Genomic DNA, 26,917 nt, shown 5'->3' with positions numbered 1-26,917 from the left:
TTCTTATTTGTTTCTTTGTAAATATTGTTGGGCCACAGAATGGTGAATAAATCACTTGCTACACTGGACAGCATCAGTCTCCTGCACTTCTTTAACCGCTTAAGTCGAGTCCTACCACATAGGGGCATATATTACAACAGCGGTCCCCAACCGTTTTTGCGCCACGGACCGGTTTATGCCCGACAATATTTTCGCGGACCGGCCTTTAAGGTGTCGCCGATAAATACAACAAAATAAAACTAGTACCGGTACCGAAAAAAAGATTTATTCATAACACACGTGAAAAGACCCAGGAAAACCGAGTTAACGATAAAAACGATAACAAAATGACGCTGAAAACCGATAAAAACCCTGAAAACCATACATTTCACACCTGAGCCTCAACCTTCGCGGCCCGGTACCAAACGACTCACAGACCGGTACCGGTCCGAGGCCCGGGGGTTGGGGACCGCTGTATTACAACACTAGTGAAAAGAGGAGGGTAGAGAAGAAATGCAGAATCACCTGATCCAGCTATAACTATATGCTATATCAAAAATGAAAGTTTAAAGCCTAACCTTAAAAGTAGAGAGGGTGTCTCCTCCCGAATCCAAACTGGGAGCTGGTTCCAGAGGAGAGGAGCCTGAAAGCTGAAGGTTCTCCCTACTATTATACTCCTGAGAACCACAAGTAAGACCGCAGCCTGGGGGCAACTGAATGAGCCCCTGCAGTCAGCTGGTGGAGTAACTTATCCATTTTGTCCAGTTGTTTGGTTGGATTTTTTTTTTGTTGTTGTTGTTTTTTATAAATGTAACAGTAAGGACCGCCAGCACAAATTAGCAGGAATATAGTGCTGGAAAGCAGGAAAGTAAAGGAGGTGAGGATAAACACATGTCTGAGGGTGGCTTTGTGGGGGCACCACTTCCTGCTTTCATGCTGTCTGATCTGCCATTTTTAGGTAAGATTATAAGTAATTTAATATAAGATCAGTCTTTCCAGATATTCTCATGTCGTAACATTGTATCTAATATAAAACTACAGGTATTTTTCATGATTATGTTTCATAATGCTACAGTTATAAAGTCAGTGCTTTGATCATTTAATTAAACCTGTGATCATATATATACGTTATCATCAGAAATATTTCACAGGGATTTTTAAAAAAATCATTTCTTCAGGTGAAATAAAGTGTTTAAAAAAGTTTCTCTTCTTTGAGTCATAAATACTTTATATCTGAAATTTGAGACCAAAAAATGATTTGTTTATGTTAAGAGAAAGAAAATCTACAAGAGAGAAGAAGACGAAAAGAGAGGAAGAAGGTTGACTAAGGACAATTCTCCATTTAAGTATATTATTTATCGTGCACGGCTGCTTAAGATGTTCTAGAGCACCATTTGAATATTACAAAAGGTTATTTATAGAGAGATCATCGGGTATCATCTGGTCTCTAGATACTACTCTGAAGAAGTGAGTCTCTAACCCTGATAAGATGACTCATTTTTTTCTTTTAGCAGTGTTGTTGCCATGTTATCTGCCCATTATTTGATGTGCCAGGCTTCACAGGGTTAATTCCACTTTGCTTCAGTGGATTTCTGCATTGCTAGCACAGTAAAACATGAAATTACCATTGCAATATGTATGAAAAAGCAAAATTAATCCGTCTGTGAATTCAATCTCTTTCATTCTGTCTTGACCAAACAGGCGTACAGTCTCCAGAGTGACCAGAGAGGAATGAGAGTAATCGAGCTCATCTCCTCTCCGTGGTGGAGAGTTGCTCTCAGGAGTCCAATGTGAAATTTAGCTCATTACTCCTCATCCCCTGCAGCGAGTGCTGCCATTCTGAATGAGGCCTTCAGTTAAGAACCTTGTTTGGAACATTTCTGAACTGCTCGATTTGTTTTATTATTATTTATTTAATTTTTTCGTAAGTCGACCTCAAACATCAGGAGACTTTAAAACCTGGATCCCTCAGCTGCTTTCTGCCAATATAAATGTCACAGTCAGCTTTTAGTCTGCGCCGTTTCAGAACATCACTCATTTGAAGACTCAAACTGAGCTGACACGAGTCCTCGGTGGAGGATTTCATAATATTTTTCATTATTCATGACAGCAATTGTGTGCAGGCAGCTACTTTCTCCTCTGCGGCTGAGATGAGGGGGCTTTATCAAACAGGAGATGAAGAGGCTGACCCTGTTGTTGCTGCATGTTTTTACTGTTTTAGCTGCATGCCATCTGTAGGATTGTTGTAGCTGCGTGGCATGAAGATGAACGATTGCTCGCAGCCTTCTTTTTTAGACAGTTTTGGGGATAAAATCAGAATCAGAATCAGAATACTTTATTGATCCCTGGGGGAAATTATTTTTTGTTACAGTGCTCCATTTTAAACCAACATTAAGACAAGACAGACAATACGCTAACTAAGAATAGTACAATATATACATATATATACATACATACATACATAAGTCACTTATAAATAAATAGTTGGAAAAGAAACATGTGTAGCTGTAGCAGCAAACAGTGTGTTAAGTGGATGCGTTGTACAGGGAGATGGCCACAGGCAGGAATGATTTCCTGTGTCGTTCAGTGGTGCTTTTCGGTAATCTCAGTCTCTCACTGAACGAGCTCCTGTGACTGACCAGCATGTCATGGAGTGGGTGGGAGGTGTTATCCAACATTGTCTTTATCTTGGACAGCATCCGCCTCTCCGACACCACCTTGAGGGAGTCCAGCTCCATCCCCACAACATTGCTGGCCTTACGGATCAGTTTATTAAGTCTGTTGGCATCTGCGACCCTCAGCCTGCTCCCCCAGCATGCAACAGCATAGAGGATCGCACTGGCCACAACAGACTCATAGAAAATCCTCAGCATTTTCTGGCAGATGTTGAAGGACCTCAGTCGCCTCAAAAAATAGAGACGACTCTGGCCCTTCCTGTAAAGTGCTGTGGTGTTTTTAGCCCAGTCCAGTTTATTGTCAATGTGTACTCCAAGGTATTTATAGGAAAAAAAAACAATGTTTGTCTGAGCGTTTCCAGCTTTGGAGATAACAGCAGAAGACAGAAGTTACACATTATCTGAAGCTCAGATTCAGAACATGTTTGAAAGCAGGAAAAAACAGTATTTACTATTAAAGATGGCATCTAACAGGAAAGCAGTGCGATCAGTTAGTGAGGTAAAGAGGGACATACATTCTAATTCTTTAGTACCCTCGTACAAAGACTGAACCGTGTGTATTTGGCTTTAGTTCAGATATATGTTGACTTTTGTGGCATCAAACCTCTGTCTACCAGAGGCTGGAGCCTGGAACAACACTGCATATCTCCAGGCTTTCAGATGAGAGTCAGGAAGACAAACCCGGTGTCTCTTTGATCTCCTGTATTTGGCTCTGTGGGAGATTTAAGGCTTGCCGTTGAGATGCCGTGCGCTTCATCTTATTCTATTAATATTACAGCAGAAAGCCTACAGGAGCAGGTTGTTTACACAGGAGACTGTTCACTGTACCAAATCCTCTGATATAAATAAGAAGAAGTAATCACTAGTGTAGTGGTGAGGACATGGTGAAACGTTTGAGTTTCAGCAACTATTTCCTAAAATGCTGTTTGTAGAAAGCTCTTTTTGAGTTGAGAGGTGATTTTGGACATTTTGTTTAGGTCTCTTCAGCGATCATGTTCTTGGTTTGATTTTTGTATTCAAGTTGTTTTTCACTTGAAAAAACAAAAGTGCTGTCACAGTCCTGTGTTCTTGTGTTTTCTTTGCTGAAGAACAATGAGTACAGATCCTATTAAAATTAAATAAATCCTATTTTATTTTGATTCCTCTGCTGGAGAGAGATCCTAAACTGCAACTTGTTTAGGATTACTGTGACCAGTACTGAAGCAAAGTGAAGTAAAATGAACTTTAAACATACTTTGATTAATTAATATAGCTCATAGTCTTGATTTAGAGAGCTTATATGAATGCATGCCAACACTTTGACAAGAAGCAGATTTTATTTTATTTGAAATCTATTTATTAAGACAAAAAAGCCAAACCAAGCAAGTACAACAGAAAAAAAAAATCACTGATAAAGTAACCATTACTTTGGTTTTACTTTCAAAAAACAAAAAACAAGAAACCCTAATTCACATGCACATAATCCTCATGCATAAATAAAAGCTAATAAAGTAATTTTATGAGTAATTTGAAAAACAAACAAACAAACAAGTCAATAAATAAAGGATTGAGCAAAATGGGAGGATAGGGAAGGAGATCACTGTAAATTTGTATGTACAATTCAGCGTATTTTCCGCTAAATGAAATAATAAAGGAAGCACTTAACTACTTGTCTTTAGTATTTGGAGAATTAGTATTGACTATCCAACCATGCCTCCCCATGCAGATATCTTGTTGTATCATGGTGATTGCTTTTCCTCTGCCTTCCTTTCTCTGTGAATTACTGCCCCGCCTCAAATATCGCCTGTGTTTGTGCCTAATGTTCTGCTTTATCATTTGTCTCTTTGCACAACCTTTTCCCCAACTTCACTTTAAGACGAATGAATGATGAGCTAATGTCTTTTTAGACGGAGCTTTTGCCATGGACTAGGGACTAGGATGTGAGGGGAGGAATCAAGGTTGCGCAAGAGGCAGAAGAGAGGAATCAAAGCAATAAAATGGTAATAAAGTGAGACATCCTTGCCTCTGAGCCTTCAGTTAAATGGTCAGATATACTGGCAGGAAATGTGTAGAAGTACTCTCTGCAGGGTGGCAGATTTCTGTCAGCATATAACTGTGGAGGGGTACTGCATTACTCAAATGTCTGGAAACCTGCAAGAGACAGATTACGGATGAATGGCAAAACTGTTGCATCAAGATATTTTGACTTGCAGCCCCTAGCAGGGCTTAATCATCCAACATTATGTATCCTACAGCTTCCTCTCTTTTAAACTTCAGCTGTCAGCTGTTCAACTGCCTTTTGCGTAACATTTTGGTGATGATCAGAATTTAAAGCCAACATGTCTCTGTTTAAAATGAGTCCAAGATGTAAACCTGCAAAAGATCCCATTCAGCCCAGCAAAGGTAAAAACACCTCGGTAAAGGACACACCTGTGTATCCTCGATTAAGGCCAGCCTCCACTGTCCTCCAGAGGTATTGAGACAACCTTCAATGTGACACATTGAGATTGATGTTTGGGTTAAAGGGAGAAGGACATAGAAAAGCTGCAGGTGTTTCTCCTGTTTCTGTTTTGGAATTTGCTGGTTTTGTTACCCTCCTTTTGACTTTTGTGTATTATTTTGCTTTTTTGGCTAACAAATTAAAGCTTTTTTTGTTCCCTCATTTTGTTTGTTCTTGCATCCTCTCTCCTGGATCATGACAAACACTGCTGGAAAAAGAAAAAAAGGAAACACCAAGGAGCAGCTTTGAGCATGTCAAAATAAAGAAATACTTAAAATATCTCCTTTTCACCCTCAGTAGAAAAAACATGAAATGTTTTCTTGTGAATTTCACTCTTTACACATTCGAATCTTTGTCTTTCTGTCTTTGTTTGGATGACGTGCTGAACTCTGTGTTGACACGATCACAAGCCGAGTGGGGAATATATTAATGAATGCGATCGGACGCCAAATGAGTGGAAGCTCATTAGGAAAAAATACCTAATGAATGCTTTATAACCACCCTGCAGAAAAAGACAGAACTCTGAGGTTCCTGTGTTTGTGCTGCGTCTAATACAGATAATATAAAGAAATGAATTGCCAACAAACACAACGCTGCTTTAATTCCCTGACACTGAGGAAATTGATCTCCAAACTCAGGAAGGCAGCGGGGGAAGTCAATACCCTCATTGCCTCCTGGGAATTGTAGGCATTACAAATGGATTAGAGTGCTTTTACATCAATACTGGTTATCATTACGGTAGCCTGTTGCTGTTGTGAGGAGGAAGGCTGGTTGTGTAGTTCATCTCTGAATAACAAAGACTACACATGTCACTACTGTACCATCAACTTCTCATGTTCACTGCTTAGAGATGATGAAGGGAAAGGAGCAGGATTGAGAGGCATGAGTCTCTGACATTTCAAGAGATCATCCATCTTTTTAAGCTACTGCAAGTTCACATTAGTGTCCTAACTTGGTGCATACACTCACACAGGTTTAGGCATCTGTGTTTGTGAGGACAGTGAATGGCATAATGCTTTCACATTAGAAACAATATCCCTTACAAGACCCTGATGCTAGGATGAGAAAAGCATGCGGAAGCCATGTGCTGTCTTTTGTTTTGAAGCGTCATCTTGTTTTTTCTTCCTCTTTTTATTTGTTGGATCACTTCTTAATTCTTCCTGCAGTTCAGCTGAGATAACGACAAAATCTGCAATCTGCACACCGTGACAAAAAGAAAGCAATTAAGGAAGCAGTCTGTTAAAATCACAGGAAAACATGTGGAACTGCTGGATGAGAAACGAAAATCTGAATCCATTTTTCCTGTGCAAAAGTCTTGAGTCACCCATTATTTCTTTGTATTTTGTTTCCAAATATCCCAAAGAGCTATTGGCTGGGAAATTGGCATATATGCCTTTAAAAAACTGAGGAAACTGGATAAGTGGAGAACAAAAGAAGAAGTGACATGCTTAAAAAACTGTCTACAGCAGATGAACATTATCGGAAAGTCGTGTCCTTGAGAAACAGGAAAAAATCCAGACACAGGCATCTGTCCTTTCAGCCAATCATCTACTGATCCCTGAAGCCTCAGCAGAAATGGTCTCAGTGAAAGGGTCGCTGTCAAAAACCCAATATTAAGTAAGGGAAGAGAAATCAAAATGAAATCATTCAGTACCATCTGGAAAGCATCTGAAACAACAGCTTCATTTTTCAGCATGACAATGATCCCAAACACACTGCCAGTGCAGTAAAAGCACACCTGGATAGGAAAACACACAGTGGAACGCATCAGTCATGGACTGGCCTCCCCAGAGCCCGGACCTCAAAACAGTGTGGAGTCATCTTGACAGGATAAGAAAGAAAATTATAAACAAAATGTGTTTAGAATTTTACATTAAGGTTAACTGTGTGGTTTAAAGTAGCTTGTTATGTGCCCTGTAAAGGTGACCCAGTGCATAAGTTTATTAATTAGAAAGTATTTAGCAGTGTTCTTTTAAATGTAAATTTAATGGATCTTACTGTGCAAGCACAGCTGCACATAAGTGACTCTGTGAATGTATTTTTATGTTGTTGTTGTTTGTTTTTCTGTTAATGAAATGCCAAAGTGAGCAACCAGTTAACCTTACAAGCCTGTGTTTGGACTGTGGGAGGAGAAGCCATGCAGTTACTGGGAGAACATGCAAAGTAAACACAGACAGGCCCCAGATGACCAGAATGTTTTTTTTTTAATCCAGAGCCTTCTTTTGTAAAACAATCAAATGCTTTGTTGCTAGTCCTTAACTCATTTTAATTTCTGTAGCATTTATTTCCCCCTTTGGACTCCTATAACTAAACATCATAAATCGTAAATATATCTGCTCCTTCATATCATCCCCTGGGCATAGTTTCCTCTTTTTGATTTAGTTTGAAATGTTTCAATAAATATACACTGACAGGACTGTATCATCTCTGTCAGCCTGTCCCAATTCTTCACTGAAGCTTCATGATAAAATAAAATATTTATACCAAAGACCATCCACCCATCTTTTTTAACCTCTTATCTGATATAGGGAGCTTATCCCAGCAGTCATATGGCGATAGGCAGGACACACTCTCACATCAGCACCAATTTACAGGCACCAATTAACCTAACGTGCATGTTCCTGGACTTCATTAGTAAATCCCTGCAGGCACAAGGAGAACAAACCCGCTTCAACATGTTTTTGTGTGTTACGTTATACACATTTCCCTAAAGGGAGGGCTTCAGCATAAATTTGAAATAAAGTAATGTGGATTTGGGGTGTGCAGTGGATGTAGTTCATATCAAGAAGGTTCTGGGTGGCTGCCTGTGCCTGCATGGGCTCTCTCCAGCTTCCTCCCCCAGTGCAGAGACATGAATGTTAGGATAATTGGCGATTCTAAATTGGCAGTAGGTGTGGATTTGAGTGACAGCAGTTATCTGTGTCTTCCTATTATCCCTGTGATGGATAGATAGATTTAAACATAGCTTGCCTCTTGCCAAATGTCAGTTGGGATAGACTTCAGCCCCCCCACAATGCTTGTTGGCTAGGCTGTTAGGAAAATTGATAGGTGGACTAAGGGGAATTCAATCAATATATTATTAAAGTCATTTAAATATATGGATACATTGGTAGAAAATATAGGAATGGATGACAAAAGTGCAAAATTGCAGACCACAATTTCAATTAATCCTTTCTTTTAAAGTTCCGTTGTTAAAACTGGCTCACACTTAAAATTTTAGTGACGATCAGGGATAAAGCCATAGATACGTCTGCCTAAGGCTGCTAAATTATAGATAAAAATCAGTGGATTGCCCCTTTATCTTTAGCCCAGCAGTGTGCTAAATGCAGCCCAGCAAAGGTCAGATTCAACCCAAATGACAGCTTTTTTTAAAAAGTTTTCTTTAATGATGAAAAACCCTACGACTCCCAGCCTAACTGCACAGGAATTAAAATTCATCATTCATCATAAAAAAATCTACTCGTGAAGGTTTTGTGCCTTTCCGAAAAGGCCAAACTGTCTCTCCATGAGACACAAATGAGCATAAGCATGCACACACAAACCCTCCCAGATCCTCTGACTTAGCTTTTGGCAGCAGTGTCACAATTACTACAGACCTCACAGCCTCACCGTTGACTTCGCTGCCTCAACCGACTGTGAGAGCGAGTGTGAGAGTGAGTGCGAGCGTGCGATTGTGAAAACAACTCCAAGTGTTGTTAGATGACTCTACTCTGTAACAGCTCGCTGTGTCAACGTCAGCCGTGCAAGCAGACGGCTAACGAAGGCAGCCCGAGTCGCCACATGGTGCCGTGTGACATGTGCTGGCATCTTCGTGCCTCCTTCACCAACTTTGTTTGGTGACTCTGCACTCCAGAGGATGTGTCTCCTTTTAAGAGGGAATAAATATTCATTGTGAATTCTTCTTCAGCTCAACAAACAGGAAGAAGAACAACATAAAGAGTAAACAAATGTAAATGTCATTGGCTTAAAAATTCTCATCTGTCAACCTGATGAGAGCTGATGGCTCTTGGAATGAAGCCTTTTTCAACAGCACATTGCTGTGGGCTATAAATATATATATATAATAATCATTCTTCGGTCACCCAGTCCTATCATTTGCTCACGAAGGCATCACTGTCATGCAGAAATGCACCATGAGGACTCGTATATGCCAAATTCTTGTAGGCAGTCCACTTTAATCCAAAATAAATGTGAGTTATCCTTTTTTAAATGCTGAGAACACCCATAAGACATATTTGAGAAGAATTGCATAGCAAAATGCTTTCACATTAAACACTTTGTTAAAAAAAAATAGCTGCTGGACTTAACTGTGTGTGACACAGAGACTTTAAGCTAAACTACAGGCTAGTGAGGTCATAGACAAAGTTGAAGTTGAATGTCCACCATAAACTGGCAGCCCACACTGGCTGAGGAGAGGATGCGATACCAGAATGCAGCCACATTTCTGTCCTTGATGACTGCATTAAGATTGGATAAAGAATTTGATGGCAGACAATTACCTGTCCTTAAATATAGAAGAAAAACAGAACTTTCTGGAATTCATTCTTACTCTGCCTGAGCAAATCATCCCTGGATCGCTTACAGATGAGACTGCTCACCAGGTCATCTAAAACCTCCCATGTGACACCAATTCTGTCCTGTTGACACCAGCTCCTCATTAGGTTTAAGGTTTTTCACTCTCAGAGCTCTTCATGGTCAGATGCTTCCCTAAATTAGTAAATGCCTACATCCATACCTAACTACGGGGTGTATGAAGTGAGCTGATCGATGCTTCTTAGAGGTACTTCAGTCCAGGTTAACGACAAAAGAAGATCGTGTTTTTGAGATGCGGCCTCCAAGTTGTGGGATTTGTTTCCAGTTGTATTGTTGTATCTTATTTTATCCTGTAAGGCACTTTGTGACTGCCTCTTCCTTTCTGTGCAAAGTAGCTTTGTCGGCTATTTAGGTTACCTTTGAAAAAAAAAATGTCACAGTTAAGTACACCAGCCTGTAGATCCACCTTTAGCATCAATAACTGGAAGTGATTGTTTCTGTGTGACTTTATCAGTCTCTCACATTGTTAAAGAGGAATTTTGTTCCAATATGTTTTTTGGCTGTTTATTTTCTTCCTTAACAAAGGTGGTGGAGTTTAGCGAGTTTTTTCTCAAAGCAGACTTGATTGGAAATCATGGAATGCACAATAAGTGAATGTGTGTGCTCTGTGTTTTACATTAATTGTAGTCAGTGACATTCATAATTTGACCAATTATAAATCAAAGTGTGACATCCTGGTTGAATTTCCCAGCTTAAAGGTCAGTTTATGCAGCTTATTTACTATACCTAAAGGTTAAAATGTGCATAAAGCCCTACATCACCTCCTCAGACCACAGTGTACACTGAATAACATGTATTACTACACAGCAATGTGTAACACTGACATCTAATATCACTTGTCTGTCACTGTGTCCTCCTGCTCCAGGTACGTGTCTGATTCTGGGCTGCATGATCTACCCAGATGGCTGGGACAGCGACGAGGTGAAAAGGATGTGTGGCGAACAGACGGATAAGTACACACTAGGCGCCTGCTCGGTGCGCTGGGCCTACATCCTGGCCATCATGGGCATCCTGGATGCTCTCATCCTCTCCTTTCTGGCCTTCGTCTTAGGAAACCGCCAGGACAGTCTGATGTCTGAGGAGCTGCTAGGAGACAGTAAGAAGACACCTGCACACGCTTCCTCTTTGGGGCAGTTTTTATGGTGTTTTATGGTAATATTTCAAGAAATTACGTTATCTGCACCTCACCAGGTGTGATCAATTAGCAATTAAGCCTAGGCAACACCTGAAGTGTCTGAAAAGACGATAAGGGGTGCAGAGAGGTTTAACAATATAAATTATATATATACCTATGGTATGGTAGAATTTTTAAGACTGATATCGATGTGTATACCGATACCAAAACCAACATTCCAGTATGTCAGCCGATTACATTTTCTTTCAGACAAACAAAAACACAATCAAATTTCTCTAATATTTGCTATGTGTAGTTATTTATTCAAATAAATGATTCAAACAGGGAAGCTGCAGAGTGCCCTCTGGTGGATAAACTATGCAACATCAACACTCATAACGTGGTTAAAGGGTGTATCTCCTGTCTCTTTATTTTTTACATTTTCATATAAATGCAGAGGCCAATAAATTGACAAATCGGTAATATTGGCTGATAATATGAGCCTGCTGGTAATTCGGTTCAGATGAATCAGTCAATCACATCAAAACACTTGTTGTTAGGCACACTTATACAACCTGCTCAAAAATAAGCTGGAAAAGTTTTCCTGTGATTGAACATCTAAGCCCTGCAGAAAGTCATTACCCGTTGTTCGTCAGATTTGTGTCGTCATTGCAAATGCAATTTCTAAGAATAAATAAATAAATATCTTTATTACTTTCCAAACCCATTTTATAGTAATTGAGGCAGTTGGGTATACAGCAAACAAATAACGGCTGCAGTGCAATTATACCTGAAATGAGATCCGGGCTGTTTTCAAAGAAAAACAAAAGAGGTGCTACTGAACTTATTAAAAAATCAATTTGACTGCTGGACTAAGAGAATAAGCAGCAGGTCCCACCAAGATTTTATTCCACTTCTGGCCTGGGGGATGTTTCATAAGTATTCAAAGTCTCAGGTGAAGTCAAAGCATTTTGTTTGTTTTGTCAAGCCTGGAGACATTAAACCTATGACTTCAGTCCTCACTACTTTTGCTGTGTTTTTCTGCTTAACTGGCCTTTCTTCTCACATCAAAGACATCATGTTTCCCCACATCCCAGCAGCAGCTTTAAATAAAGAAAATGCCTTTTATTTGCTTGCATGATTTCACATGCACGAGCTCTTAATTTGCATACATTAGACGGGACGTTATACACCACCTGCTCGGCTGGTTTTGTTTGCTCCTGTTACCAGTGAGATTTTTCTTTCTTTGACTGGGCTCAATGACAACTACGCTCGAACCCAAAGAGGATGATTTAAAACCGCGAGGAGGCTGGAAGGAGGCAGGAATGCAGATGAAGGAGGACAGAGATGAAAAGCAATCGGAGATGGGCAGAAAGAAAAAGACGGGCAACTGAATGGAAGAATGCACCAATAGCAAGGGTTAATTGAAGCCTGGGGATGCTGGACAGAGTCATGAATTACTAATGGCTGTTTACACAGCTTGCTGCCAGCCTGTCTAAATGAATCACAGCCACCCTATCAGCCGGGACACAGTTGCCTGTTAGCTCATATAAGCAAAGTGACTGAGAGGAAGAAGCCATTATCAACCTAGAGACCGGAGAGTGAGGACAAGACAGAGGGAGAGGGATAATGAGGCGAGGAGGACAATGAGAGAGGGAGAGAGGCAAATGTAGATGAAATATGATCCCCAAAGTGAAAATGGGGGATTCATCAAACAGCAGATGAAGTGTAAATGGGATGTTTTTCTTATCTATCCTCAGGAGGATAGATTGTGACACCTGTCCAAGTTTGAAACCTGAGGAAATCAGAGGAGGGGGAGGTGGGCTAATTGTATGATGTTTGATTCTGTAGGGGCAGGAATGTTATGCAATACTGCCGCCTGCTGGTTATGACAACTTCTTCATACTTTCCACTCACATCCCTTTCTTCTTCCACCCCCACAGAGAGCGGTAATAATGCCATATAACGTCTGCTGATGCCATTGCAGCAACACACACACAGGTAAGTGTGTCATTGTAGAGCACAAGAACAATCTCTAAACATTCAAATAAAAATGATAATGTCTTTCCTCATTACAAAAACATTTTATCCCATCCTTTTTTCTCCTTCTTAGGCCCACTAAAACCTAAAAGCCTAATTTACTGATTGAGGTGAAATAAAGGTTTTCGTGGCAATTAAAGTGAGACTATGAATTTTAAAGCATTCTGCCTCTCTTACAAATCAATACCTGAATTCCTGAGTAATAAAATTAGTCAATAAACTTGGGGTTTTTTGAGCCTGTACTGGCTAATGTTAGAAAGCTGTCTAGAAACAGCAGATGTGTTGCTGTATTACTCAGTTAATTTACTGACTTCATTTTCTGGCTGTGGTCCCTCTCGCCTCATGAGTCAGTTCGCCTGTTGACTGTGCCTTTAAACTTTAAAGACACCTCAATCTCCTCGATCGGCCGCTTTAAAGTTTAAAGCGGCTGAAAGTTTAAAGCAGTTGATTGAAGTGCAAACAGTGGCCGCAGCTCATGAAAGGTAGCAGTCTTACTTTTTAAGCTACAACCACCACCACCACCGTCGCCACAAGCAATAAGAAATGATAATCTATTAATAATAAAGCAATAATATATTTTTGACAGTCTGTCACGTTATGTTCAAACTCTCGCATTACCCCCCTCTGCAACCCCTACTTACCTTACAGTAATAGTGTGAGAGCGTTTGGTGTTTTTGGTGTTTAACCGCTGATTGTCTAAGGTGTGGATAACGGCATGCCTGATGCTGGCTTCTCATATGTAGTAATTTGAAATATAGTACACTGAAAAAAGAGAGGTGAGTTTTATGTTTTTGTTTTAAATCCATTGCTCAGTATCTAATTTTAATCTCTTAGAACACCCAAACAGATTATCTGAGTAGTTTTCGGTTCTGGTTTATTGGTTTTAGTCAGTGATGGGATTGGTAATTTTGCTTAACGAGCACAAATGAACTCACTTGTACAACTCAGAACTGATTCAGCGTGCTGTATTCCCAGGCCAGTGGTGTCAGAGCACTAAAAGAACAGTGTACAAGACTCTGTCATCGGCTCTTGCTGAAGCCTTGTACATCCATGAGAGCACCATCTCTGAGCTGACTGTTCTTGGTGGAAATGTGATTGGATAGAGGTGCTGAGATGAGGCACTTCAAACTGTACTTCTGCCATTCTTGTGGCAAAACCTTACCCATGACTGTGCCCACACCCACAGCGCCAGATCATGGAAGGTCTTTCTGGATCAGGAGCATGCCCAGACACTTGCCTGACCTGTATTTAGCCCCGATATGTCTCCTGCTGGGGCAGCACAGTGAGACAGTTAGCTTTGTTTCCTCACATAGAGAAAGTCCTTGGTTTGAATCTACTGGTCAATTGGGGCCATACCCATGGGTACTCTAGCTTCCTTACAGAGTTCAAAGATAGGCATTGGTTAGGTTAAGAGTGCCCCAGCTTGCACTCTTAATTGAATAAGATGATGGGGCGTATACCTCTCATATATCCATTCAGAAATGTGCAGTATTGTGAGCAACCCGTCACTTCTTTAGGTTCTACAGCAACTTATTGAACAATGTGCATGCATGGAAACTGAGTATATAAGGCAAAAGTGGAGTTTGTACAACTCTAATGAGCTTGAAAGTCAATATTTGGTGTTACTGCCTTTTTTCTTCAACGCAGCCTGAAGCCATGCTTTCTTGTAATTTCTTTAAGTAGCTCTCGAAGCTTTATGAAGGACACTCAAAGCTCTTGTTGGAATGTTGGCTGCCCTTTCTTCTGTTTTCTGTCCAGATAATCCCACACTGCTTCAGCAATGTAGGTCTGGGTTCTGGGGAGGCCAATAAGTGTTTCATTGTGTGTGTTTTTCTATCCTGGTATGCATATGGAGCTTGGAAAGAAAACAACTGGACTTCTTCAAGTTTAGTGAACACCTTTCACCTCTCATCCAAGAAGCTTCTTCAGTTCTGAGCTTCTTCAGTTCTGAACTGAAGAAGCTTCTTCATTCTTTATAAGTCAATGCTGAGTGTTTCAACCAACAACAAAAAAAGACTTTCCACTGAAAATGGTCAGGTACAATCACTGGACTGAAAACTTTGAAAGACCTTCAGAAAGCTTGGAGAACTATTGCTCAGAACCACTTTTTAAAAAATGACAACAATTTTGAGGCAACTCAAGACTTTGTACAGGACTGTATATTATAGTGTTTATCTATAAAAATCTTAAAAAATCAACTTTTTTTTCGACTCATAAAATAACATTTCTAAAAATGCTGGTGTCTGTTTCCATTTTATGTTGCAGCATATGAGCCAAATATTAACATTAAATCCAGGACATCAGAGTTTGCCAACCTCAGGCATGCTGTTATCCACCCCTTGTCAGGTGCAGACAATCAGCAATTAAACTCAGGCAACGCTCTCAGACTGCAGGCGAGCACAGGCGCTTTTTATCATACCACTATACGGCCACACTAACTGTGAGTTAAGCCACATTTAGTAATCTAAGTCAATAGAGAAACGATGAGAAATGGTGCGTGTTTTAACAATGTCACGTCAGCTTCTATTTAAACCAAAATGTGAAGCATGCATAAAATCTGTAAAATAGAGATGAAAGAAAACAGTTGAAAATAATCAGTCTGTCTGTTCTTTCGTATAAGAATAAGTCTTGTAATAAGTTTATGAAGCTCTCTAAACCTTAGTATGTAACATGGGGCATTTACCTGAGCATCTTTATGTGTGCATACAGTCTAAACTGCATATTATGCATTTATATAAAGATAAAAATAACATACAGATTACAGTTTGTTGCAATTTCTGAGGTATTTTTTGCCCCCCCCCCAAAAAAAAATTTTGATCTAAGTATGAAGGGTCTAAATAAATACTGCAAAATGAGTCCTTAAAATATTCAAAGGCCAAAAAGAATCAAATTTTTACAATTCAAATCTTATGTTAGGAAAAGATTTTGACTTCCATCCATCCATCCATCTTCATCCGCTTTATCTGGGGCCGGGTCATGGGGGCAGCAGCCTAAGCAGAGAAGCCCAGACCTCCCTCTCCCCAGCCACCTCCTCCTTCAGCTTATCCGGGGGAACACCAAGGAGTTCCCAGGCCAGCCAAGAGATATAATCTCTCCAGCGTGTCCTGGGTCTGCCCCGGGGCCTCCTCCCAGTGGGACATGCCCGGAACACCTCACCCAGGAGGCGCCCAGGAGGCATCCTTGTCAGATGCCTGAACCACCTCAGCTGTCTCCTTTCGATGTGGAGCAGCAGCTGCTCTACTCTGAGCCCCTCCCGGATGACCGAACTTCTCACCCTATCTCTAAGGGAGAGGCCAGCCACCCTTCGGAGGAAGCCCATTTCTCCCGCTTGTATCCGCGATCTCGTTCTTTCGGTCACTACCCACAGCTCGTGGCCATAGGTGTGGGTAGGGACGTAGATCGACCGGTAAATTCAGAGCTTCACTTTTACACTCAGCTCCCTCTTCACCACGATGGACCGGTGCAGCGTCTGCATTACTGCAGCCGCAGCACCAATCCGTCTGTCGATCTCCGGCTCCCTTCTCCCATCACTCGCGAACAAGACCCCGAGATACTTGAACTCCTCCACTTGGGGCAGGAACTCATCCCTGACCCGGAGTGGGCACTCCACCCTTTTCCAGCTGAGAACCATGGCCTCAGATTTGGAGGTGCTGATCCTCATTCCCGCTGCTTCACACTCGGCTGCGAACCATTACAGTGTGAGCTGGAGGCCATCACCCGAAGTCAACAGAACATCATCCGTGAAAAGCAGAGATGAGATTCTGAGGCCACCGAAGTGAAAGCCCCCCACCACTTGGCTGCACCTAGAAATCCTGTCCATAAAAATTATGAACAGAATCAGTGACAAAGGGCAGCCCTGGCGGAGCCCATCACCCACCGGGAATGAGTCCGACTTATTGCCGGCAATGCAAACCAAGCTCTTGCAACGGTTGTATAGGGATCAAATGGCCCATAGCAATGGGCCAGACACCCCATACTCCCGCAACACCTCCCACAGGACACCCCGAGGGACACGGTCGAATGCCTTCTCCAAGTCCACAAAACACATGTAGACTGGTTGGGCAAACTCCCATGCACCCTCAAGTATCCTTGAAAGGATAAAGAGCTGGTCCAGTGTTCCGCGACCAGGACGAAAACCGCATTGTTCCTCCTGTATCCGAGGTTCGACTAGCGGACGAACTCTCCTTTCCAGCACCCTGGCATAGACTTTCCCAGGGAGGCTGAGGAGTGTGATCCCCCTGTAGTTGGAACACACCCTCCGGTCCCCCTTCTTAAAGATGGGGACCACCACCCCGGTCTGCCAGTCCACAGGTACTGCCCCTGATCTCCACGCAACATTGCAGAGGCGAGTCAACCAGAACAGCCCTACAACGTCCAGAGACTTCAGGAACTCGGGGCGGACCTCATCCACACCAGGAGCTCTACCACCAAGGAGTTGTTTAACTGCCTCAGTGACCTCGCCTCCGGAAATTGTCGGGTCATTCCCCTCATCCCCAGACTCTGCTTCCTCCTCGGAAGACGTGTCAGTGGGATTAAGGAGGTTCTCGAAGTATTCCTTCCACCGCTTGACAATTTTCTCAGTCGAAGTCAGCAGCGCTCCGCCAGCACTATACACAGTGCAGGTAGAGCACCGCTTTCCCCTCCTGAGACGCCTGACGGTTTGCCAGAATCTCTTCGAGGCAGTCCGAAAGTCTTTTTCCATGGCCTCTCCGAACTCCTCCCACACCCGAGTTTTTGCTTCAGCCATTGCCCGAGCTGCATTCCACTTGGCCTGTCGATACCTGTTGGCTGCCTCCGGAGTCCCACAGTCTAACCAAGCCCGATAGGACTCCTTCTTCAGCCTGGTGGCTCCCTTCACCTCTGGTGTCCACCATTTGGTTCGGGTTTTACCACCCCCGCCACCTGATCCAACTCACCACCAGGTGGTGATCAGTTGACAGCTCAGCCCCTCTCTTTACCCGAGTGTCCAGAACATATGGTCGCAGGTCTGGTGATACGATTACAAAATCGATTATCGACCTGCGGCCTAGAGCGTCCTGGTGCCACGTGCACTTATGGGCACTCTTATGTTCGAACAAGGTGTTCGTTATGGCCAAACTGTGATTAGCACAGAAGTCCAATAACAAAACACCGCTCGGGTTCAGATCAGGGAGGCCGTTCCTCCCAATCACACCCCTCCAGGTCTCGCTGTCGTTACCCACGTGAGCATTGAAGTCTCCCAGCAGGACAACAGAGTCTCCAGGTGGAGCACCTTCCAGCACCCCACCTAGGGACTCTAAGAAGGCTGGGTACTCTGAACTGCCACTCGGCGCATAAGTGCAGATGACAGTCAGGACCCGCTCCCCCACCCTAAGGCGCAGGGAACAAACCCTCTCATCCACCGGGAAAAACTCCAACGTACCGGCAGCAAGCCAAGGGGATATTAGAATACCCACCCCAGCCCGCCGCCTCTCACCAGGGGCAACTCCAGACTGAGACAGAGTCCAGCCCCTCTCCAGGAGACTGGTTCCAGAGCCCAAGCCATGCGTAAAGGTGAGCCCGACTATGATTAGCCGGTACCTCTCAACCTCACTCACTAACTCAGGCTCCTTCCCCACCAGAGAGGTGACATTCCATGTCCCGATTGCCAGTCTTGGCAGCCAGGGATCAGTCCGCCAAGGCCTCCGCTCCTGGCCGTCGCCCAGCACACAATGCACCCAACCCCTATGGCGCCTCCTGCGGGTGGTGGGCCTGCGGGAAGATGGGCCCATGTCCCCTCTTCGGGCTGTGCCCGGCCGGGCCCCATGGACTATGGCCTGGCTCCAGGGCGGGGCCCCGGTAACCCTATCCCAGGCAGGGTAAACTGTTCCCTCGATGTTTTCTTCATAAGGGTCTTCTGAATCGCTCTTTGTCTGGTCCCTCACCCAGAACCAATTTGCCATGGAAGACCCTACCAGGGGTCAAAAGCCCCCAGACAACATAGCCCCTGGGATCCCTGGGACACACAAACCCCTCCACCACGATAAGGTAGCGATTCACGGAGAGGACTTATTCTGTAATTTGTAGCTGACCCATTATAAGCTCACTCACAGGGGGAAGATATGGTCTCATAATCTGATGAATATATGAACTATTGATAAGATTTAATGTATTTTACATACATAATTTTAAAAAAAACTATTTTGTACATCAGTTTAAAGCAGATTTTCCTAAAATGAGATGTATAGACTCACATGAACCCTGTTCTCCAACCTCCGTTTCACATAACTGTTGCTCCATTCTCTCCTCTTGTGTTTATCTTCTCTGTCATGATATGAACACCAGAGCTGAGAGGCCACAATAACATTAAGCATTCACTTTACTTGCATTATGTTTTTTACTGCCACCATTTTGGCAGTTTTTGCAACCATACTTCACAAGCGAGAGGTGGATCTAACTGAGAAGCGGAAGGACACAGCACGTTCACTGGGTAGAAATTTGGTAAAGCACACCCTGATGCAAAATGGATATTAAGGGCTTGGACACCACAAACTCACAGTCTACACACATACATGTAAAGCAGAGCCCAGAATAATGTTATAACATGAGAATTGGCTGAATTCACCCAAATCTTCCCACATGGTTCTTAACTGGAAACCAACCAGTACGAAATAAACAAAAAAAATTAGTAATCACAACCCCTCCTGTCATTTACCCTCCAGCTTTCTTACCCACTGCTTCTGATGAGAAAGAGCCAAGTTTAATTGTTGTGTTTACAAGCAGTTGCCAATTATTTTTCTTGCATTATCACATCATGTGCTTAAATTATTTTTTATAATAAATAGATGATGTGCGCACAAGACCTACTCTTGGATTTAAAGACAAAGATTTTATTCAATTTTATTTATATATCTCGAAACCATAGCAACAGTCACCACAAGGCATTTAATATTGGAAGCTAAAGATCATCATGGTTCCAAATTATGTTAATGTCAGCTGATTCTACATTATTTTTCTCAGTGTCTGCAGGTCTTACCACCTAGATGTAAAGTCACTTCAGGATCCAGCTTTCCTCTCCTAGTCAACCTTGGAGCTTGGATGCAGAACTGATGAGTGGAGAATCAACATCAAAGAAGAAGAAGGACAGGAGGAAGTCTGGAAGAAGCCACACAACCTCATTATGGAGACTAGGAGACCTTTTGTCCTCCCTGGAAGCTCTTTCTGTAAAATAGTCCTCAGTTGCATCTCAAACTGCTAATTTTTGCAGGATAAATACTTTAAAAGACTTTGCCTGTCTTGGTAGGTTCATCATCACACCTGAGCTGTTCTGGAGGCGAGGATTGCAGGAGTGCAGAGGTTCAGCTGAAAAATAAAATTAAACAAAGTGTGAAAGACATGGCACATCAGCTCCAGGACACAGTTTGGACAAATACCACAGAGTGGCATCCGCTCAAATCGAATTAAATCAGAACGCATTAACAAGACTTTGACCGACACAAATAAGGTCTTAACAGACTTGAGGTCAAGGCTGTCAGATCTTCTTTCTTATCACGTCAACAAACTTCCTGCAAAGGACTCCAGCTTCGACACAGTTTGACCTTTTAATTTAAACACGAGCATTGTCTGCAGAGATGTGAGGGACTGGAGAGAATGACAGGCTGGATAAGCGAGCAGGAAGAACACAGCTGTTTTCTTATAATTAAATGTTTGATGTGATAGAATCAAATGGTAGTAATTAGAAGTTTTTACTGGTGAGGACTGTGCAAAAACAGAGTAAAATATAAGAGTACTAAAAGGGCGAAAACATTGGTTATATAAAGTCTATAATCTGTGTATAGCTGTATGTTGATTGTGTCCCTGTGCTTTGTCTTAACTTTAAATTGTACATTTTGAAATGTCATTTTATTGTACCATTAACAGTATGTGCCATAGAGTATCTTGTAATCTAGCAGTATTGTGAGGAACTAAAAAGGGAGTAAGTGCTGGACTCGAACTGTGGATAGGTTTTGTATTGTTGTATCTTTCTTATTTTTGTTTCCTGTCATCCTTCGCTGTCTCACAACAAGAAAAGAACGAAAGGAAGAAATGAGTCTAACTTACAATAAATGTGTTAATGGAAAGAGCAAAAGAACTTAACAGGTTATGTGTTTTTGTTTTGGTGCTGAGGTTAGTTGCCTTCAGGTTGGTAGGCTACCGGTTTGGCCTACTCAGAAGGCCGAACTACTTATACCCGTCTGAAAAACGTAACTTACACATATCTGTTTTTCTACACCCATTGGGTTTAACAAATAACTTACAGTTTTGGTCAGAAGTTTACGTACAGTCATCTTGGGCATGAATGTCCAAAAAAAAAAGAAAGAACTGGATCCCCAAGTTTAACATAGTTTTGGATTTTCTCTAAAACATAAACAGGCACAGACCTGGCTTTTAAGCCTAGTGCACACATTTTCAACTGGGTTGGTCGTAGCTTTGGTCATTCAGGAAGCTTAAACAGCTGGAGGATCATCATTTCAAGTCCAGAAAAATATGCAAACTGTCACCCTCAGATGAACTGGTTAGGATGCTCAGGAAGCAACAAGGCTCAAGACTGCAATGAACTGGAAACTGCTGGAACACTAGCATCAGTGTGCACAGTGAAGGAGGTTCTATATCCTTATGGACTGAAAGCATCCTGACCAAGAAGGAAGCCCCTGCTCCAAAATCAGAAACTTCAACCTTGACTGAAATTTGCAGATGTTCACACGGGCAAGCCAAATGCTGTCTGGAGAACGGTTTCATGGCCAGATAAGAAATTAAAGATGTATGATGCACAATCTTTCCAGTGTCGCAAAAGAGCAGTTCAAGTAAATCATTAAAAACCCCAAATTACCATGACATTCATGCCCATGATGGTATTTGCAATTGTCTGATCACAACTGCATAAGTGATTCATAAGGGACTTTTAGAGATGCTGTTTGCTGGAAACTTGCCCTTACTCTGTGCCAGGCTTGCTAACAAGTGCTACACCTGTTTCTGTGACCCCCTGACATTATGTGACCTGAGGTAAGTATTTACTTACTGTTCTTGACACCTGTTGACCAAGCACTAGCACTTATTCTGTATATAAAAAAAACTATAATCTGACCATGACCTACATTGTAGCCTGCTAAATATGTCTTTAGAGAAATCATCTTCCATGAACATACTTACCAGCTATCAAATACTTACAGATTGGAAAACATGGTACTCATAACAAAAATGGCTTCATAAGACATCACATACTCTATTCTGTTTTCCCTCTCTCTCCTTGAATAAAAATATAGGTTTTGCACTTGAGCAAGATGCACTTCTTTTCCACTGCATGTGTGCCTTTACGGGCCTTTTTTCCAGATCACTGAGTGAAGTAAAAAGCCATAATAAAGCACTCCTAAAGAAAGTACTCCCCCTATAATAGGTTTTCTCACAATCTTTAGCGAGTAAACACAGTTAATAAGTGGAGATTAATCAGTTTTACATTACACCTGTAGATGCATACCATCCTCAGCTCGTATGTCTCACTTCTCCTAGAATTTTTTTCAATTGTTAGTTCAGGTAATTAAATATTGAATTGCTACTATGTTCATACAGTAAAATCAAGAAGCACTTCATAATACAGCCGATGACCTGTAGTGTGATTTACCCACATTTCAGTACCTGAAAACAATCTGAAGACCTTAAAGGAAATAAGAAACAAATTATATTTAAGTATTTTTAAGTGATTGTTATTTTCAGATTATTTCTGCGTAGAAGTAGATGTGAGCTGGTTTAAGTTGGTTTTTGGAGGGGAAAAACACTGATAGTGTAGAAGTCTTTAAAAACTCACAAAAACTGTATGTATCAAATATGGTGCACTAGGCAGTAAGGGGTTAAGCCTCTTCACACTGACCTATGAATTATTCAGGCAAAATAAAGCCATCTAGTGCCAAAACTGTGGATTCTGTCATGGAACAAAAGACAGCCAACATCCAAAGAAAAGCTTGGAATGACCTTCAAGAAGCCTGGCACACAGTTCCTGAAGACTACTTAAAATACAAGAAAGCTTGGCTAAGATAGTTCAGCCTGTGTTGAAGAACAAAGATTGTCATAGCAAACATTGACTTTCAAGCTTCTTAGAATTGTATAAACTGTTTGGAGTTGGGGGTCTTTTTTTTTACCTTGTGTGCTACATTTTTCCATTTTCGTTTGCAAGTGTTTCAGTAAATCACTAGTAAAATATTTATATAGATAAAACAAAATGAGGGGTTGCTTAAGATGTTTTTTCACTGTACTATAATAACCTATAATAACCACTGTGACAATACATCAAGTATAGTTTTTGCCTCTTTTCTTTTATAATATTAATATTTTAAAAATACTCTTGCTTGTAAAACACTAACAGTATAATTAGCATTTGCTTATCAAAAATAAATAGATAAATTGGAAATGTTGGGAAATAACACTACATTGTCAACTATCATAGCTAATAGAAATACAGTAAGTAATATAAATACTTAATTTAATACTAATACTGCATGGTGGTATAAATTTGGTAACATCACGATCAAAATAAAAAAATACTTATTTTAAAAATACATTGAGCTGCTATGCTGCTGGCATATTATGGCTTCTGCACCTTTCTGAACAGAAACGAGAATTCCTGTTACGTCACTGTTACCACAGCAAGCTGAAGGAGTCCTGATTGTTTGCCTTGCCACCCAAGGACACCCATCAACATTCTTGATCCAAAAGGTCCACATACCACTTTTAAAATAATAATAATGACAATAACAGAAAGGATTAAATATCTGGGTTGCTATACAGATGCAACCCTGCAGCACATTATGAAAGATATATTTTTTAAAATAAAAAACTTCACATTTTCTTAGAACACGTGATGGATTGCCAGAATCTCTTCAAGCCAGTCCAAAAGTCTTTTTCCGTGGCCTGTAAGAACTCCCCGCACACCTGAGTTTTTGCTTCAGCCACTACCCGAGCTGCGTTCCAGTTAGCCTTTTGGTAGTTATCAGCTGCCTCTTTAGTCCCACAGGCTAACCAAGCCCGCTTGGACAGTCTTGCTCAGGCACCAACCACCTTGCAGCCACAGCTCAGTGCAGCACCTTCATGGAGGTGAAGGGGTCCCTGAACATGGTCCGTTCTGACTCAATGTCCCCAGTCTTCCTCTGAATGTACTTGAAGTTCTGCCCAAGGTGAGGGTTGAAGATCTCTGCCAGGCGTTCCTCCGCCACCTGATCCAACTCATCACCACTTGACAGATCATTTGACAGCTCAACACCTTTCTTCAACCAAGGGTCCAGAACGTATGGCCACAGATCTGATGATATGCTTCCAAAATTGATGCCCTGTGGTCTAGGGTATCCTAGTGCCACTTGCACTTATCTACAGCCTTATGTTCGAACATGCCTGTTATGGACAAACTTTGGTTTGCACAGACACCCAGTACAGAACACCGCTTGTGTTCAGATCTGGCAACATGAAGTCTAAGTTTGATTACAGTTTGTTCATCCATGTTCCTACTTGCACCTATGGTCACACGCTCTGAGCAGTCTAATTGAAAGAATGAGGTTAATATAGTTGGATATAAGCAGTGGAAATGAGCTAGGGTGGCTAGGCTCAGCCTTACAAATAGAATAGGAGGGACTTAGGCTACGTTTTTTGTCTGCTTGTTCACACTACAAATAAAATGCGACAGCAAACGCTCTCTAGTGTGAACGCTCAAAGCGGTCCGCATGCGCAAAAGAAGACGTCACACACAACGCACTCCGTTTATACCCAGAGCAAACAATATTGTTTGGCTGATGGCCCTTAATATAAAGACTTCCGACTTTACGTTTCCCAATTTTTGCTTTAAGTTATTTTGTTATTTACATAATAATGTAAATAACCTAATAATTATCCTTATTGCTGTTTTAGAGGAGCGGTACTTCAAATGATAGTTGCAGATTTCTGTCAGAATCTGCAGATTATACAGTACAAATAAAATGTGCACGTTTCCCCAACGTTGTCTTCCCAACAGATTCACTAACATCTACACAGGATGACCAGGAAGCGTTCGCGATGTCTTATCGGGCGCTTCTCCGGAGCTGATAACTGGCGTCTGTCTTGTGTCAGTGACGTAAAAGACGGATTTAATGCGACATGACCATTCACACAGCAGTCGCTTTCTAAAACATCGGATATGTATCGGATTCAGTACCACATACGAAAGTGACCCAGATCGGATGTGAAAATATCGGATTTGTGCCGTTCACACTGTCATACCATGATCGGATATGGGTCGAGAAGTTGTTCTTTTCTGCTTAGGCTGATTTCCACATGACCCAAGGCCAGATAAGTGGGAGAAAATGAATGGATAACTGTTGAAAGATCTTAAACTTTCACAAAGTTGTAGAAAATAACAGAACTGCTTTTATATCCTTTTTTGTGATGAGTAATGACTTGTAGGTCTAAATGTGCAGCAAACGGAGAACTCACATGTGAGTCCTGGTTGTTACCCTCACTTCCAAAACACTGAAGGGCAGAGGCAGCATCATAATCATTAAGGGGGGGATATAATTTTTGGCATGCACACCAGCTACTTGATTAAAATCAAGACATGTGCACGGCCATCTGCTCACATGAATCCTAACAGCCTTCAGGGGGCTGTACACCTCTTAGAGGGAAGATTAGTCTCTTTGTTAGAGGAAGTTATGAGTCATTATTGGCTATTTTGTTTCAACCAGAGACTAAAGCCTAATCACTATAGTGCCTCATGAGGCCGTAATGCTCGTTATACACTCAAGGCAAAATTGGATGGATGTATGAATATAGACGGTGTTGCTATTATTGGAACCACTACAAGGGCAGGATGACTTCAGAGTAAAGCCACACTGTGCCCTAAATCAGAAGGGTCCATCCTCTATACGGTGACCTTTTCATGACATCTCAGCTCCATGTGATCTCACTTGGCTCAGTTTCTTTTATTCTTAACTTTACTTTGAGCTGAATAAACATTTACTCTCTGGAGGACAAAGCCATCCCCACCCGCTAACATTAGGTGTGTAAATAAATCCTCGTTAGACCTTCCTCAAGGGAGTGCCTTTCCTTATTTTTGGTCATATATATGTTGCTGGAGGCTTTAGGCTGCTATAAATGTTCAGTATCAGACATTTTTTCCACTCTTTGACAAATGTCATTATTGCCAGTAAGGTCATCTACTCCTGTCCCACACTTTTTATTTGCAAGTGGCAGCCAATCAAAAAGAAAGTTAGCTTACAGGGAGAGGAGGGGTGATGCAACAACACCCACTACAAGAAAAATAAGGATTAATTTGAAGTGCAAATGATGCACAGCTACTCTATAAAGGCTCTTCCACACCGATGTGTGGTATTTCATGCATTACACATATTTTGGACTCTACTTTAGACCTATTCTTAATGCAGCTGTACACAGACTGTGTTATTTTGCAGGATGAATTTGAAGCCAATTGGACCACTGCATTTGGCAACAAGTGCACTCTTAGATGAAAACGTGCATCAGTACTGAATATACAATGATCTGGAAATGGTAAAATTCCATCATTTAAACTCAGACACACAGCTAGATGCTGCTCTGGATCAGCTGGAGTTTGTGATTCCAGGTCTCACAACATGAGCTCAGACTACCTCACTGACATGCTGAAATATGTATGAAAGCGGTCGCAATTCAGCTTCAACTACTGGATCAAATCATAAAATTCTCCCTGCTGCTGCCTTCTCCTGAGATGAAGGATAAACCCCAAATCTCAGTGTCTTAAGTTTTTTTTCTTGCTTAGAAACATCAGGACCAGCTAATAATGGCTTGATGTTGACTTGCCTGCCCCCACTGCATTTATATACTTATTATACAAGTTTGGATCTTTGTCTCACTGCTCCGTGTATAACAACCTTAAAGTTGAGGGTTTTAAACCTAAACACCGTATGAACTGTTAAGCACGATGGTTGTTGACAGTGGTACTGGTACAGTTGACAACGCTGCCAACGCAGATGCACCTGGGGTATGAATTTGAAAAGAATTACATTGCCACGTTTGAATGATCTCAGTCAC

At 41.7% G+C, this 26,917-nt stretch overlaps 1 protein-coding gene across 1 annotated transcript in view; it reads left to right on the top strand.

The window, feature by feature from the left end:
• The window catches only part of lhfpl3 (LHFPL tetraspan subfamily member 3), a 59,049-nt gene extending 38,080 nt beyond the window's left edge, over nucleotides 1-20,969 (top strand). The window contains exons 2-4 of the mRNA XM_026146889.2: nucleotides 10,592-10,822; nucleotides 12,784-12,841; nucleotides 19,859-20,969. Of these exons, the coding sequence (XP_026002674.1) occupies nucleotides 10,592-10,822; nucleotides 12,784-12,806 (254 nt within the window). The 3' untranslated portion in view covers nucleotides 12,807-12,841; nucleotides 19,859-20,969. The remainder of the gene's footprint in view (nucleotides 1-10,591; nucleotides 10,823-12,783; nucleotides 12,842-19,858) is intronic.
• The last annotated feature ends 5,948 nt before the right edge of the window (nucleotides 20,970-26,917 follow it).

Source organism: Astatotilapia calliptera, chromosome 17 (genome assembly GCF_964374335.1).
Source record: "Astatotilapia calliptera chromosome 17, fAstCal68.1, whole genome shotgun sequence".
In the NCBI taxonomy this organism is placed as follows: domain Eukaryota; kingdom Metazoa; phylum Chordata; class Actinopteri; order Cichliformes; family Cichlidae; genus Astatotilapia; species Astatotilapia calliptera.
Note: the sequence above shows the minus strand (reverse complement) of the source record. Positions and strands in the feature narration are given on the sequence as shown.